This window comes from Phoenix dactylifera, chromosome 6, assembly GCF_009389715.1.
Source record: "Phoenix dactylifera cultivar Barhee BC4 chromosome 6, palm_55x_up_171113_PBpolish2nd_filt_p, whole genome shotgun sequence".
NCBI lineage: Eukaryota > Viridiplantae > Streptophyta > Magnoliopsida > Arecales > Arecaceae > Phoenix > Phoenix dactylifera.
This window is the reverse complement of record NC_052397.1, coordinates 1,101,282-1,118,409: the sequence shown is the minus strand read 5'-3', so window position 1 is coordinate 1,118,409 and position 17,128 is coordinate 1,101,282. Positions and strand designations below refer to the sequence as shown.

Genomic DNA, 17,128 nt, shown 5'->3' with positions numbered 1-17,128 from the left:
AACAAACTATCAACATGTTACCTATATGCCACCTTTCCCACAAAAAAACACAAACAATTATTTGAGGTGATTTTGCAAGAGTCTTGCAGATATGCCATTTGCAATCTAAACATCCTTAATTTACAAAAAAAAAAGTTGCTTTATGCACTGAATTTGTTATGATGAGAACTAGCATGGTTCAGTCCTGTATGCTTTCATTTACCACATCATAATATGTATAAGCCAATGGATAAATATTAACAAACTGGATTTCGAATGCAATATACCGTATGCCCTTCCTCTGATAGATCAATCTTTAAGTTATGATGCTACAAGTGCAATTGAGGCATTGAAAATACAAGTTTGAGATACTAATCTCCAGTCCTTAAGCATGAAAGTAGCTTTTAGAGCACAAAAATAACATGACAGAAAAACCCCTTACATCACAGTATCAAACCAGCAATATAGTAAACAACAAAACTCTCTCCCACCTAAGATAATTAATACCGTACTAGGTCGCTGTATATTGGAAACTGAGTGCATTGGAAAAGACAGTAAACTATACATGACCTTGAAAATCTATACACTGCACAACACAATATACTATTGAGATATGGACAAAGTAGTTTTTCCAATACCATATGTTTCTTTATAAGGTCATCTCGCTCAAGCTCAGAAATTTGGGCAATATGCAAAACTGATTTGCAAAGTGCCATTCTTCCCAACTCCTTGTCTGGTTTTCCACTGCAATGCACTGCCATGCATACTGCAAAAATTGGCACAAAGTATTCCTTCACAATATCAGGCAGAGGCCGACAAGAAACCTGCAGGTCAAAAAAATAAAACAATACAAATTCAATAGAACATACAAGATATGAAAATCACATGGAGCGGGACTGAGAAGGAAAGACACAGAAAAATTTAACCGTCCTACCAGAATATTTTGTTGCTCAAGATAACAAAAAAAAATTAGAAGGCCACAAGAAAGAGAGTGGAGGCTGCAGCTGTCTTAGAAGACTAAAAGTCAAGGATTCAGGACACAGTTCACCCCAATCAGTCCTAGCTTTTCCAGATACGACCCTTAAGGAACCAAGTCCTGGGAAAGGTCCGGGACCCTATGACCTCTCATACCAGGTGTCCCAGTTCGTAATGATCTGTATCAGCCGGTACAAACTACGGACCAGGACCAACCATTAGCCACCATTACCAGCTGGGACCTTGGGGAGCAAAGGAAATGAAAATAGCCTTACGCCCTGCTCTGCCTTTGTTCACATGCAAGAAAGGAAAAAGAGAGAAATAAGAGGGTATAAGGGGCTTAGATCTGCCAAATCTGAGTAATAATCCAGTAATCACTTCCCCATCTTTTTCCTCCTTGCCTCATATTTGGTCAAAAATCAAGAGAATAAGGGAAAACTATACCAAATTATTTCTATTTACCATGAAATTTTGGTACATTGTAAGTGCGATCAACCTAGAACACCATATCTTTTTATTGGATGCATTAATAATTTCTTATAAAATTATAATCATGTTCGAATAAAATAATTATTGAAAATAATAATCATATTGGAGGAAAATGACAGTATGTTTGCTCTATAAGTATACCATATTATTGCTTGATGTGGATCAACTTTGGGTGTGTTTTAGAGCACCCAAATCTACACCCAAAATTGGCATAAATTAAAGACCAACCTGATAGAAACACCATTGTACAGGATAGAAAAAAATATATAGTACGAAAACCGCCAAACAATTTTAATTTTCATAATTTCTCTCAATTTTTAAAATTTATTTTTGAATAAACTAACTTAAGATAATAAAAAATAAATATTTAAAAAGATGGAGCAAGGTTGTTCTCTGATGCAGTAAATATGCATTTCAAAAATTATTAGAATTATTCCTATTAATTCAAAAAATTTATTCAGATAATTGATTAGATTGTAGAAAATATTAATAAATAGGTTTACAATTTTCCAAAACTAACACCTCTGGTATATGATTGATAAGTAGTGTGACAACCCCAGCCTAGATTAGCTGGGCCTGGTCCACTTGATCGGCCTATATATAAGAAATGGCCTAGAATAGAAAAAAAAATAGAAGCCGTACGTGCTCGGCATGTGCAATGAAGAAAGAAGACTCCCAATGGGAGAGTCTCCTTCCTCCCATCTTCGTCGGAGGGAAATCTGACGCCAAGGCAGATTCCTAGCATCTCCTCACACTCTATTTAAAGTCCTCTCCTCCCCTTCAAGGTCATCACCATCAAACACGTCGCCGGTAGTCCCCTTCTTTTTTTTTCTTCCGCATGGCACCATCCCTGTTTTGCGGATTTTTCTTGGCCGGCCGGCATCACCGGAGCGTCGCCGAAGTAAGGATTGATGCCACCAACCTCACCCTTCACTAAGCCACTATTATTGGGCCATATCTCATCATGGGATCGCCAAATTTCGAATGGTAAGCCACTCCCCTATTTTTAGAACTGATTCCCAACTTTGTTTCTCTTTTTCTCCGGCCTTTTCCGCCGCTAGCAATTTCGCCAGAATTTTTGACCAGCCTCCTACATCGGCTCATGGTTTTCACCAGAGCCTTGATTGTCGACGCATGGGTTGAGCCCGACAGAAGCTCCATTTTTCTTAAGCCAATCCTCTGTTTTCTTTCTTTCCGTCGTCGGACGCCAATTGCTAGTTATAGGATCTCCGGCGATGCCGGCATGGCCAGCACCATCACTGGCCACAACCAATGCTAGTTGTGAGGTCCCTCCTACCGGGAGGCAAATAGTACTGCTGCCTGGGTCACCTTTTTTGCTGCACAACACTCGGAAGGGATCCTTTGGAAGAATCACGAATATGTTCTGTTGCCTCTTCGTCAACTTCTTTTTTCTAACTTTATTGGCTGTACACATGCACAATCAGTGTCAGTCATTGTTGTATCAAAAAAAAGGGATGAGCATGAGTCCCCTATTTCGCCAAGAAGCCAAGAGAAAAAAAAGAAAAAAAGAATAAGGAAAAAGAATAAGGAGAGAGGAGAGAGACTTGCTTCTCTCTCTTCTCTTCTTTTGTTCTTTCTTTCTCTGGCTTCTCTCTCTTATTTTCCTCTCTTATTTCTCTCTTGTTTTTCTCTCTACAAGGTTTCTCTATAGGGTTGTTGGATCCAACAAAGAGCTCTACAATATAATTTTGGATCAATTCTAGTAAAGGAGGTCTTGATTTATGGTCATTGGACGGCATGCAAGTACCACCTTGGCTCTTGTCGGACACTGTTAGATTTTGTCACAACCAATTTATGTCGAACCATCTGCACCCTAGTTCAACCATAATCAGATGAAATCACCTAGATCGACCTGACCAGGACGTCGGGTGCTACCTCTTGGCAGCCCTATGAGAGTGTTGGGACTTAGAATTTTTATTCTTAAAATAATCATGATTAGATTCCGATGAAAATATAATTTTTGAACATTAGGCTCTAAGAAAAATTTTTGGAGTTAATTGAATCTGTCGGTTGGTTTCACTTGTAAGGTAAGTAATGTAACTCTTTTTCTAGATTTATCGGCAAATTATAAAATATTTTCTAAATCGAATAGTTCATGATTTATAAATTTGATGCATAGTATTTTAATAATTTAATATGCCTTTTTTGATATGAATTATATCCAATCATCCCAAGTGTTTGGATGATAATGTCTGGGTACCATCTCAACTCAGTGCTAGACTGATATGGGTTTGAGTAATGGGATTTAAAACCTTACCAGAAGTTGATAGACATGAAGACATCACTCTTTTTCCTAAAGGAATACGACAATAAGATTAAAGGGGAAAGTTGGGGTTCCCCTTTCCAAACAAACTTTACAATCAAATATCATGGAGTGACACGGAGGGAAAGAGAAAAAACGGCATGGAAAACCAGCAAAATTCTAAGTGGGGGAAGAGAAGAAAAATCCATGTCATTAATAAAGTAAAACCAAACTAGAAAAGCCACTTAGATAAAAAATTAACACAATGAGCCACCAAAACCACACTATCAGGAATTGAAAGCTCAAAGGAATGAAACATTTTTTTCTCAAAACGTCAAACAATCCCTGCCAAACTAAACAATAATGGGTCCAAGCAAGGACTGTCGAACCGCCCGGTTCGGGCAGTGCCGAACCGATCCGGTGCGACATCGGGTCGCTTTGCCCATTACTTTTGGTTCAACAGGTACAAAACCGGCCGGAACCGGTCTCTTACCGACTGGAACTGGCGGATAAGTGCCCAAACCGGTCGGAACCAGTCGGTTCGATGCAGACTTGGTGCGAGCGGGCCGTTTCACATAGAGTCAACCCGGTTCCAAACGGGGTTGACACTATAGGCTGCAAAGCATCAGGTGTCTGTTAGGAAGGCCAAAGGCTTTTCCAACAGCATTTGGAAAGCTATTTCGCTATCTCGACCGCTTCTTTCCAAATACTCTAGAAATAACACCGATTCAGGCTATCAGAAAGAAAATCTAAGGCTAAATAAGGTATACTTCCTCTCTCCTACCCCATTCTCTTTATTTTTGGGAGGAGGTTTGAAAAAATAACTCAAAAATGGCAAAAAAAGAAAAGATCATGCCAAAATTTTTGATTTGGGCTTTAGTTTTTCTATGTTGTAGATCTATGGATGATCTACATATTGGCATAAAAATTTTTAATTTTTGAATTATATATAATTTTTAAAAATTATAAATATATTTTTGGATTAAAAAATAAAAAAACAAAATGTAAAAGCAGAAACGTATTTAGGGGCATGCAAGCTACTCTCTATAAAAATTTGGTGTACATTCATTCAAATTTTGATGCGATCATGCGCACAACGGCCAAAGCCTAAATTTAAAAAAAAAAAATTGAGAAATAAATAGCCTTTGATATATGCCCGAGGGCTTAGAAAAATATATGTAACATCCATTATTAGGTTCTACATTGATCTGAGATAAAATTATATTTTTAAAATATTAATATTTAAAAATTATTTTTAAATCAAAAAATAATTAAAAATATATATAATGCCAAAAATATGAAAAATTAGTAGTACGTATTACATAATTCAGAAGTAATTTCTGAGATAGAAATCATATTTTTTTAAAATTTATGATATTTAAACATATTTTTAAATTTAAAAATATTAAAAATATATAAATAAATAAATAATAAGAAATATTAGGGTTATGTATTAGATAAATCCGATGTATTTTCTGAGGTAAAAATTTTTCATCGTAAATTAATTTTATGATTTGTATCATTTTAAAGCAATAAGATGCATCAATTAGATTAAGATTCCTCTTGGTTCAAAGTGGTAGAAAGAACAAGGGCGGAAAGAGCAAAGATTAAAGATTCCTTTTGGTTCAAAGTGGCAGAAAGAACAAGGGTGGAAAGTGGAAAAAGCATAGAGCTACACAACAGATTGGGCTCTATATTGTGGAACAATAATCCCTGTGCATAAGGGCATGTAAACAGAAACAGTCATATCATATGCTCAGATCCACATTTTGCATGACACAATGTCTTCAGAAAAGGTATATTAGTCCATTAACTATAGGAAATCAAAACTGCAGAAGAAGCAACATTTGTATTCCCCAATTGTGAAATACAATATCTTTTGAACAGGAGAGACCTTTTGTTCCTTCCCATCATGTGCTGATCTCAAGCAGCACACGAAGGATATAACTCTATTTTATAAAGGTAAGTACAGACAAATTTACCTTGGATACCCAATTAAGATTTGTGATATCTTCTCGTAGAATTAGAGGTGCAAGGAGCCAAGGGCAGCAATATTGCATAAAGCATTTAACATCTGATTTACGAAGAAAGAGATCTTGTACCTGAAACATCACAAAGTTCAAGAACACAAGAAATTAAACTATAAGGAAATTATCCTGTAAAAGTATTGAGGGAAGCTATGCCTGACTATGCTACGAATACTTTGAAATCTAGACTCAAGCAAAAGATATGTTAAAAAAAACTACAATTAAATCAAGAATAAATAAAATGTGGGCCCATCGTAGTATCAATACAAAATGAACAAATTATTAACGGCAATATCCTAATATTCAAAATTAATATAGTATGCCAACCTCTAAAACAATATAAAAATCATCAATAAAATAATTATTCAACCATGAACAGTACATCCATGTATATAGAAAACATTCATAGACTCATCCAAAGGCAGACCCCCAAGAATTAACAAGTCAGATAACCATATTATGTTACTCCTATTAAATTTTTCTTTGGTTCCCAATCAACTGCTGTATATCTTCTATAAACATCAAAGTTACCATCCTCATAAAAGCAATCAGAATCTTTGAGTAGAAAATAAACAAACATATTAATTAAATATTGACCACAATGATGAATAAAGCAAGATGTATATGCCATTACCTCAACTAGTGCCACTAAACTTACTTCACAAGCTACCCAACGACAAAGAATCGATCCCATGAGTTGCTCAAGATACTGCAGAAAGGTTCAATACAAGGCACGAGCAATAAGTTACCACTTGTCATTCCATATAATTTAATGCACTCCATGATAATATAACTATTTAGATGAGTAATTAACAAAGAGAGTGTGTTCACTGCTCCAGCATTATGCCAATTATTCAAGGGAAATTAGTAATACAACATCAGTAAAGGCCAGAAAAATGGGGTCTTTCAAAAATAGATGCTTTAGAAGGCCATTTCTTGTTAGGATAAACAAGAGTCTTTCCCCGTCCAAGGTTCTAAACTACCATCTCACCAGTCTTTCTCAATCTTTCAGGCTCAACTTCCTCCATAATAACTTCATTTCTTTTGCTAAATGGAAGAAAGATAGACAATCTAAATGATCTAGGGGATAAACAATTTACCTTACTCCTGGATGCATATTGGAGTTTTCTTGACACAGTATCAAATAAAGCATATGCCAATTCCCTGCAGAAAAGACAATACCAGAAAGAGAATAACTTTAGAGCAAATGTGAGATTTAACAATAGGCCAGCACAAGGAGGTTACCGACCATCAGTACCTTTGACCGGGCTCGGTAGCTGCAACCACACATATCATGAAGACTGCCTGCAATTTCAATTCACAATTCAGAAATGAGAACAAAATTCACAACTTCATTTAGTAATGAAAACATGGAGGGGATAAGGGAAAAAAAGGGAATACTTCTGGCATGAGAGTAAGAGAGAGAACATGCTGGAGACATGCAATACATTGAATCAAAAAAAAAAAAAGAACACATATGCACATACCGACATACGTGTGCAACTTGGTGGAGCTCAACTTGAACCCGCCGGCCTAATCCACTTGTTGGGAAGGAGTTGGGTTGAGGTTTTATAAATTTGGGTTGGGCTTGGGATCAAAAACCCCAACCCCACCCCTCAAGTGAAATTGGGTTAGGTTGACCTTCAACCCAACCCAGACCCAACCCAACCCGACTTAACATGAACAAACCCAACATATAAATTGAAAAAAACCAAATCATATTTATATTTTCATATAGATCCTTATATGTTTATATAATTATTTTTTTATTATTCTCGTTAAATTATGTGCAAGAGCATCATTGAAATTTATGACTGATCCATGCCTCAATTCAACAAGCAATAATCCAACAAAAATGTTCGAGTATTTCCTATCAGCCCAACCGACCAGAACCAACTCAAGTAACCTGATCCAACCAAAATTTGCCTGGGTTGGGTTGGATCGGAGAAATCCCAACCTGAGCCCAGGTTGGATTGGGTTAGGATTGAAGGATTTAGAGGTTCGGTTGGGATAGAGTTTTCCCTTAACCAGACCCGACCTACCCAAGTTGCAGCCTAGGTGCACAGGCAAACGAGTGTACAGCATGTAGTGTACAAAGGCCCTTAAATCAACTAGAGAAACAATATTATATTATAAGGCCTGGGAACAGTCTTTGGTCATAGGGAGTAATAAGATCACCTTAAAGGAACCATCATTGTATACACAAGTATTACCAAGCATGAGTATTTAACATACCATGGGAAAATAAAATTTCATAATGACATGGACAAACATTTTAATGTAAATTTACATAACTGAATGTGATCCAGCATTTACAAGATGATATTTTAGTAGCCTGCATCCTCTGTTATAGGTTGCATGACATCTACGGTTGGTCATTTTCCAATTATTGTACGCACCACAAACTTCCATTAACAATCATTCATGTCAATGCAGTCATTATATAGCAAAAAATATAGCACAAATAATAACATAGGATGCAAAGAAAGGTTTTTCTATAAAATCAAAATTCGATCACTTAAAATTTAATAAAAGGGGAAAAAAAGAAGAGAACTTTGACTACTCTACAAAAAAATGTCACTAGTCTAAGCACTGTGGCTCAGTCTCTAATTTCGTTATTAATAATACATAGCATAGTAAATGTACCTCAACTTCAACCTCCTCACTGCACAAGGCAAGATGTGCAAGAGTAATAAGAGCAGTTTCCATAGCTAGGACAGACTGAGCACCAGAAGCTGATACCTCTGCAGCCTTAACAAGCTTCCCCTTTGAGGCCATCACCATCTCAAAACCAAAGTTCAAACTGATAAAAACAGATGCATTCTGATATTATTTTCTAGGAATGGGAAAAAAATCTGTTAAATAATGATATAATTATTCCAGAAATGTAAAACCCAAACAATGAATAGGTGCAAATGCAATTGGACCATCCCAAAGCATAACATCAGGTAAAGAAGCCTGGCAAGGTGGATTTAGAACAATCAGGATCATGAGATGGAAACTCTTTATTAATCAAAAAGAGGAGTCAAAACTTTAATTGCATAATGAGCCTTTACCCATTTCCTTTTTTTTGCATGGATGTTGCTCCTGGGACAGAGACCCTTAAAAGCTGGTAGCAAGCATGAGATTGGAAGCAAGAACAAGGATTGGGGGAGGAAAGGAGTAATTTTAAATTTCTAAGAATTCAAAGAACCATAGAAACAGGATCAAGAGAGGAAGCAGGAGCATGGCTCAGGAATGGATCTGACATCACAATTCAGCAATACCTGCATTTATGTGAAGATCAATTCATAAAGAGCTTCATAACCTTAACTGTCAAGCCATGTCCCAACTATTTGAGTTTGGCCATGAAAGGACAGCATGGAAACCAAATTATAATCAACTTTTCCCACTAAGGATGAACATTGGACAAGCCCCAGAGGGTTGAACTACAAGCCATGGAGAAGAGTTTCAAATACAAAGTATTAATGAATAACTTGGTATCGGTGACTAACAAAATTACAGACACATACCAAATATCATGGAACAACTCATTATGGCCATCCCATGTTAAGAAAAGAACACCAACTTTTCTTGCCAAAAAGAGTCTAACTCGATAATCAGTATCCTGAAGCATTGCAAGAAGCTTTTCAATCAGGACCTGATGCCATGCAAAGAGCAACATGAAAATATCAGTAAGTAGATAAAGCTCCTGATTCAAAATGTTTCAGAAAGTATAAAGCGAGAACTAGAATCACCTGGGCAGTGTGGGGTTCTAGTAAAACAAAACAACAAATGCAGTCAATTAGCCGAATGCGAACAAACCAATCAGGAAGACCCATCTCCGCAACAGTGTTTACCATGTCACAGAGGGCATTTAGGATCTGCAGATACATTCTCAAGCATATCAAAATAAATAAATCCTCCCTGATGTCAACATAGGCTATGAAATCCAATTATAAGGCATAGATGAAAGGAAAATAAAATTAGTGATAATCCTCCTTTCCAATTATAAGGCATAGATGAAAGGAAAATAAAATTAGTGATAATCCTCCAAAGGTATCAGAAGATGCACGACAATAGCACAGCTGACTGACAAGCAAGAGCATGGATCCACCAAATACGTATTAGTAAAGAAGCAAAATAGGTGACTGCCCGTAAGTGGAAAGGCAGGAACTCACTTCTAACTTCAGCTCTCCACCAACCCAATGCCACTTCCCGCATTTTACCCAGTTCTCCCCACAGCAGGAACTAGATTTGGGCCACTCCAGGAGAATCAGGCACCTAAGCGACTTCCCGCATACTTGAAGTGACATTGGCACTTACAGGCAACCAAACATTCCAGCATGTCAAAATGTTACAAGTCACCCAGTTTCAAAATGAAACTACTTAAAATTATTGTGAACAGTGCCATATGTTCAAAGTTGAATTAAGTAAGCAAACAATTCAACAGATATCATCTAAATATTTTACCAAATATCAAACAAGCATTTCTAAACAATAGACATCTCTAACCTCTATAAGCAAGTAACCAGGAGTGCAAATTGCTCAAGTGAACTTGAGTTCAACTCATATTTGAACTCCAAAATCGCAAGTTGGGTTTGGGTTTCACATCTAAAAGTGATCCTCCAGTCAGGTTAATTATAGGTTTGCCAAATCCAAGGTTTCAAATACTGCTGAAGGGGACAATACAAACAGGACATTCCGCGCAGTTACATGTACCGGCAAATGGTGTGTCTGTATGGATCCAGTCCCGTATCGTGTGCTAGTACCAAAAAATTGGTCAAGGTCCAATACTAGTATTTGAAACTTGGCCAAATCTAAACCAAACTCTAGTACACCTAACTAAAGGATGTTTGGCATCCATCGATCAAGACTTTCGGCTTTGGGGAAGTATCATGATCATCCAATAAAAATAAAAAGGGCTTCAATTTATTCAAACAAACGATTAAAAACCTATTGCATGAAGAAATGCTTGGAGGCGGGATAAGATGGCGGAAAGCCTCAAAAAAGTTGAAGATGACCAATTCCATCATTGATGCGAAGCTTGGCCTGATTGGGAAGAGATTCTAAATAAAGAGTATGCGCACCGAGAATAGATATCTATGTTAGCTAGCAGGGGAGGGATTTCACTCTCTCTCCGGAATCTCACTTTTCTTTTTTGGGAAATACGGATCCTTGAAAGGACTTTATTCTATAACTTGATGAAGGATGAAAAAGAAGTAGTTAATGGTAGGGTTACCATTATCCTTTTTCTTGTATGTGTTCCTAAGGAAAGGTATTTGTCCATTTCATTATTTTTTGAGGTCTCAATACTATCTAGTTCCCTATATGTAACTCAAGCTTTTCCAGAAATTGGACTCAAATTGAACCTACTGAGACGAGTCATGTTTAGCTGCAAATTCTAACCCAAAACAAATTCAGACAGGCTAGGTTCTGCAAGACCAGGAACCAACTTAATATGCTCTCCTCCTTGTGACCAACATGAGGAAACATGTGTCTGAGTGTTGTCATAAGTCATAACACTACTGAAATCTGAAAACTTAACCAGGCATCACCCCCCACAACATAAGTGAAAAATACACCAAAATAAACTGTACGTGCATATACAAATGCCTACAAAGAGGTCCTTATGTCCAAAATGGAATATGAAACCTCACTGTTTACCAGTAATAAGATTAAAATATAAGCATACCTCTTCTGACAGTATTTCTCCTTTGCACTGCTTAGGATTGCCATTTTTTTGGTTAGAACCCATTGTCAGTAAGGATCCCAGTAAAGCACAGATGGCAGTTAAACTATCATGACAGCAAAGTTTCAGACTTGCACAATTTCTCATAGTGGTATCTAATGAACTAACCTGCCAAAACAAAAACAAGCAAATAAGTAAATGAGCAGTAACACAAGATGCGCACTCTGAAATTTAAAAAACCAATACAACGAATGACATATCAAGAGAGTTTAAAGTACCAATGAGGACAGATTTCCAGCAGAGCCAGGAAATTTTTTGCAAAGAATATATTGAACACTTTCACGCACCTGAATCAAAGTTAAATCTTTAGAACACATTAACCATGCGTATGCTCACAAAAAAAAATGAACAAAACTAACATCCAAACATGCCTAAGAAATGAAGTCATTACCTTAGCATTATTTTCTTTTTCCATTAGGTCAAACAAGACCTCCCATGTAAGAAGAGGTGATATAGAGAAAAAAGTTGAAATCACTTTGACTAGTTCTAGCTTCCACTGGAAAAGAGAAGAAGAAATAACTGAACTTCTACTCCCACTAGCACTCATATCATCAATATCCTTGCGAGCATTATTGGCATCTAAATCAATATCAACAATTCGCACCATAGAAGTGGACTCTTGCGGAGAACTAGATACAGGTATCATTGGCAGATCAATTTCTAGCTCAGGATAACTTGTAACATTGGAAAGCGAGGCAAATAGTTCAGCAAGAGCCATCAAAAGTTTCTCAATTGCTTTAATGATTCCTTCAAAAGGCTCACAATCAATATTGCTATTATCCTTCCAAAATGTAAAAAGTGGAGACGAATTTAAGCTACGGAAAGAAGATAAAGTGGATCCATATGCACCAAGAATAGAGCATATATTCGCATAACCATGATGATGAATTTTGTTACACTTATCCAAGATCATCCGAACAATATGATCCAGAACCTTTGTAATATAGTCAAATATCTTATCGACGAACAAAGACTTTTCACCTCTTTGCCTGCATGAAAGGAAGATTAATAAAAAGAGAACAAATTATTGAGGCAGGAAAAACAGCTCATGCATTTTGTTTTTAAAATAAGTCTAGAGTAGAGAGCTAATTCCTAATATAGGTATTCACAGCACAATCGTTAATAAAAAGAGGAAGGCAATATTTCTATAACTTCAAAGGTGGCACAAGGTGATACTTATAGATTAGGTATTCCTCAGATTTGCTTTCTAATATACCCTCTACAGTATACTAACTATTACAACAACAATGTGACTTCTCATGCTTGCTTATCATATAGTTGCACGAGGAACAATCAGTTAGCAGTCCATGCAACCACTGACATTCCAATCCTTAAATTATGACCATATTTCATTAAATCAATGGGGTTCCTGGTAGCCCAATCAATTTTGCTAAGTTGGAAATTTGAGTTTTATATTAGGTGCTAATGGAAAAAAGGGGAAAAATCTAGATTTGCTAAAGCAAAATCTAGATTTGAGTTTTATATTAGTACACACATTGACCTCGGCAAAAGCCCAGCAAAAAAAGCCACTAGAGAAAGTCGAAGCTTGGGGCGACAACCTGAACTCAAGCAAAAGTAAACAGTAAGAACAAAAACCGGAGTAGGTACTTTGAAAAATTCATTTTCATTTAGTTTCGAACTTTTACACTGACCTCAGCAGAGACTACACAAAAAGAAAAAAGAACAAAAAGATGGAAAGACAGTACTTCATTCCTGGCCTTCGCCGCTGTCGAGACCGCCATCACTTTCTCCACTGTCGTCACCAAACTTGCCCTCCTCACGGCCATCGCTTTCTCCACCGTCGTCGCCGTCGTCACCTGCCGAGGTATCCAGTTTTCTTCGGTTGAAAAGAAGAGTTCCCAATCCAATCTTGCAAGATGCAGAACTTCGTGAAGATCCCCACCGGCAAGACCATCACCCTAGAGGTCAAGTCCTTAGACACAATCCACAACATCAAGGCCAAGATCCAAGACAAAGACATCCCCTCAGACCTCGCCATCTTCGTTGACGCCTCGCGACTTCCGGGCCTCAGCGACTTTTCTCTCGGCACGGCTGGTGAATTTCTAGGCCTCATTGACCTTCTGCTCCACCTGGACTAGCTTCGCAAAAAGCTCCGCAACCTTCTGCTCGATGACTTTTGAGGCCTCCTTGGCCGTGGGCAGGTGGCTCTCCTTAATTATCACCTAGGCCCGTGCGACCGAGACGTGGGCTTCAGCCGACTCGATCCTGTCTTTGGCAGCCTTCGCCCTCTCCTTGACCGGCTAGGCCTGCTCCTCAGCGGCCTCTGCCCTCTCAAATTGTTGAGCTTGCTCCTCGGCGGCCTCCCACTTCGCCTGGAACTCCAAGCTGCACCTCGAAAGCATCATGATTGTCTCATGCATTTAGCCGACCTCGAGGGCATGGTGGAAAGAAGGATTAGTTGCCAAAGTGAACAACTTGATGCAGATTTATAAATCAAAAGCTTACCTGGATGACCGAGGCGAAGGCCCCACTGAAGAACTCGGCGGAGCTAAGAGTGCACATGACCTCCATGTCGGCCCGAAGCTGCATGGTTCAGACCATCTCCCTCACCACCTTGGGAGCCTCCAAAGCCGAATCAAACTCATGGACTGACCATTTCGGCAAGTAGGTCTCGGAGACAGGACATCGCTGAGGGGCCCTCCCTGGCTGGAGCGGGAGTGCTCGGACCTAGACAGGCTGAGTCATGGCCTCAGCGTACGGCCAACATAAAGGCAAGGCAGCAGCGGATGGTTGAGCGAGAACGACCCCCTCCGAAGGGGCCGACCTGAACAGTTGTAGAACCTCGACCTCGGGGTCGAGTCCACACTCTCCACCCGAAGCACGGGCACCTTGGGGATGCCTTCCAGAATCGAGGCCTCAGTAGGAACCTCTGGGGTGACTTCGACGGTAGGGGTAGCGGGGGCCGAGGAGGATTCCCCCCTCGACTTCTTCTGAGGGACCTCGCCTTCGGACACCACGGCTGCTCTCTTCCGCATTTTCTTGCGGATAGCCCCCATATCGGTCTTCATCGCTGCAAGTCATGGTCTGCTGAACCGGTCGGAACCGACCGGTTTAGCCTGTACCGTACCGGTGCCGGTACGGTAAAACCACAGAATTCGATTCCGAATGGCTCCTTGCCAGTACCGGTGCTAACCGGTTCAGTTCGCACCAGTACAAGCCCCGTACCGGTACCGAGGATGAAGAAGAGGAAGAAGAGGAAAGAAGAGAAAGAAGAGGAAGAAGAAGCCTACCTCCTCCCTCGGGCTGACCTCCCTAGGGCCGACGAGGATCACCCATTCTCTGGTGCGGTTCCGGCCCCTTCTTTGCTCGCAGGAGAAGGAAAAAAAGAGAGGAGAAGAGAAGAGGAGAGAGGAAAAGAAAGGAGAGGAGGAGATAGTTTGAGAAGGAGAGGAGGAGAAGGGTCGGGAAGAAGAACAGGAGAAGGAAAAAAGGAAAGAGGCCCGCGCGCGCGGGCGCGAGTGGGAAACGCGTCCCCGACTCGCGCTTGCGCGCGTTCCACGCGGTGCGAACCGCACATCTACGCGCAGAAAATCGCTTGCGGTTCCCCGCGCGGGGCAACGAGCCCATGCGGGGGGCTTTTATGCCACTTTGTGGCCGAACGCGGACGCGTGCGCGTCCGCACTTTTTTTTTTAAGTGAAACTGGTTTGGTACCGGTTCCGAAACCGGTACCGATCTTCACTGGTACGCCGATTCGGTCGGTTCCGCGTACTTTGGCTGCAACAACTACAAAACCGAGGACAAGGTCAGAAAAAAATGTTCCAAGGTGAAAAGATAGAAAAAATCCAGTAAAAAGCTTACCTTAGGGGTCGGGCAGGCTCAGGCCGGTGTTGATTAGCATCTCCTCAAACAACAACTCCTGCAGAGCAGGAATCTCGGATTCAGACTTGAAGAGTTTGTCTAAGGCCCCTTGATCATCGTCGGACAACCTTGGGGGCTGATTCAAATTTCTCCAAGATGTCGTCTATCCGATGTCAAACCGCCATGGCTGCTCGAAGGAGACGAAGAACTTCCCCTTCCATCCATGGATGGAAAAGGGAGTACCTTGGATCAGCTGGTGGCCTTTTCGAGAAAAAAAGTACCACCAACTGATGTCCCAAGGATGCCTCTTCGGAGTGAAGTATCCCAAAAAAGCAAGACCAAGGCCTGGATGTTCAAGAGAAGGCAAATGGAAAGAAAGCCGATGAGAATCCGCCACGAGGCAACAAACTCTCATCAGCCAGACAAAGAAGGGATGAAGAGGAAGTCTCAACCTGGCCCTTAGAGGCTCCTCATATAGGTCGAGTCGAGAAGGGGGAGGTCTGGTAACCCGATCACTAGAACCGGCGAGCTCGAAAACGAACTCGAGAGGAACGAAGTACTGGGCTCGAAAGAGGTCCATCTCCTCTTGTGAGGACGGACACCTTGTAGTTCGAGCCCGATCGGGCCTCGGGCTCAGTCGAAGGTGACGGCTGCCAAGCCCGAGAAGAGTGGTCCAATGACTAACTCCCCTCCGAGGCATTGGCCTCAACTTCACTCATGATGGAAATCACATAGAAACAAAGAAACAAAGGAGGAAGAAAGAAAAAGGATGAAGACGGGGAAGAGACAAGAAGGGGCCGAGCAACCAGGGAATGCGCACCCATTGGAAATAGAGAAGTGAAGGAGACGCAGGAGCCGGAGATGACAAACTTCGTCGATGCGCCTCTCAGGAGCCTAGACACTTGAGCACTCGGGCGAAAAAGCAAATGAACCAAAAAGTATAAACTGAAGAAAAGGGCCACCCGAATAAAGAGGTGCGGACGGCCCTAATCGAAGCATCGGTTCGACTACCCATGCGGATCGAGCCACGTGTCAGCTCGAGATACGGCACAAGCAATCCGCCGGATCGCTGCAATAATGGCTCCTCGGAGTCTCACAGCAATGATGAAGCCACGGGATAGCCTTGTAATGATGATGTCTCGGGATGGCCCGAATCTGGTGACACTTCGAGAAGACTAATCAATATAATTATTGCCCCAGACAACAGCTCTATTTTCGGTCGAGATAACAGTGCGACTTCCATCGCTCAAACTAAAATGCAGCTCAGCCTTGAAAGCGAGAGGTAAGTGCTGGAAGAAATATTGGATATCTCGACCTGGACAAGACCGACCTCTCCGCGACCTTGGTATAAGTCGACCTCAGACAACTTCGGCTCCAACTGAGCCGACAAACCGAGGTGAGCAAACTCGCCTCTGGCCGAAGGGCTTATCGACGCGTGCCGACAAGAACTGACAATCCTAGCAATTGGTTGTCGTGACAGCAACTGGTCGTTGTGGCAGCTCTGCATTTGGCACGCGGTCGGTGCCGTACATCGCCAATGCGGGCTAACGCCCACGCCGCTACCTGACAACTGGTGCACAACACGCCGACCCACGTAACGACAAACCTAACTCCCCTATAAAGGGACAGTCTGAGGGACCTCAGGTATGACACACTACGCAATATCAGAACCACACTCTGCTAAAATTCTTTCTTCCATATCGTCGTCTATCTATTCTGACTTAGGCATCGGAGGGTCTCTCACTGAACGTTCCGACAAGCGGACTTCCTACATACCATCCCCTGAGGAGACCAACGCATGACACCTTAACTAGCCTGCTCAGCTCGTCTCCAGCCGATCTTAG

The 17,128-nt window shown here is 40.7% G+C and overlaps 1 protein-coding gene across 1 annotated transcript in view; it reads right to left on the bottom strand.

Annotated features, from left to right (window-relative positions):
• The window catches only part of LOC103702060 (serine/threonine-protein kinase ATM), an 82,925-nt gene that overhangs the window by 34,834 nt on the left and 30,963 nt on the right, over positions 1 to 17,128 (bottom strand). Inside the window, exons 19-29 of the mRNA XM_039127707.1 lie at positions 11,856 to 12,453; positions 11,683 to 11,751; positions 11,408 to 11,572; positions 9,471 to 9,596; positions 9,246 to 9,373; positions 8,380 to 8,536; positions 6,992 to 7,038; positions 6,834 to 6,897; positions 6,368 to 6,442; positions 5,689 to 5,808; positions 618 to 803 (exon numbers count right to left, since the gene is read on the bottom strand). Coding sequence (XP_038983635.1) covers positions 618 to 803; positions 5,689 to 5,808; positions 6,368 to 6,442; positions 6,834 to 6,897; positions 6,992 to 7,038; positions 8,380 to 8,536; positions 9,246 to 9,373; positions 9,471 to 9,596; positions 11,408 to 11,572; positions 11,683 to 11,751; positions 11,856 to 12,453 — 1,735 coding nt within the window. The remainder of the gene's footprint in view (positions 1 to 617; positions 804 to 5,688; positions 5,809 to 6,367; positions 6,443 to 6,833; positions 6,898 to 6,991; positions 7,039 to 8,379; positions 8,537 to 9,245; positions 9,374 to 9,470; positions 9,597 to 11,407; positions 11,573 to 11,682; positions 11,752 to 11,855; positions 12,454 to 17,128) is intronic.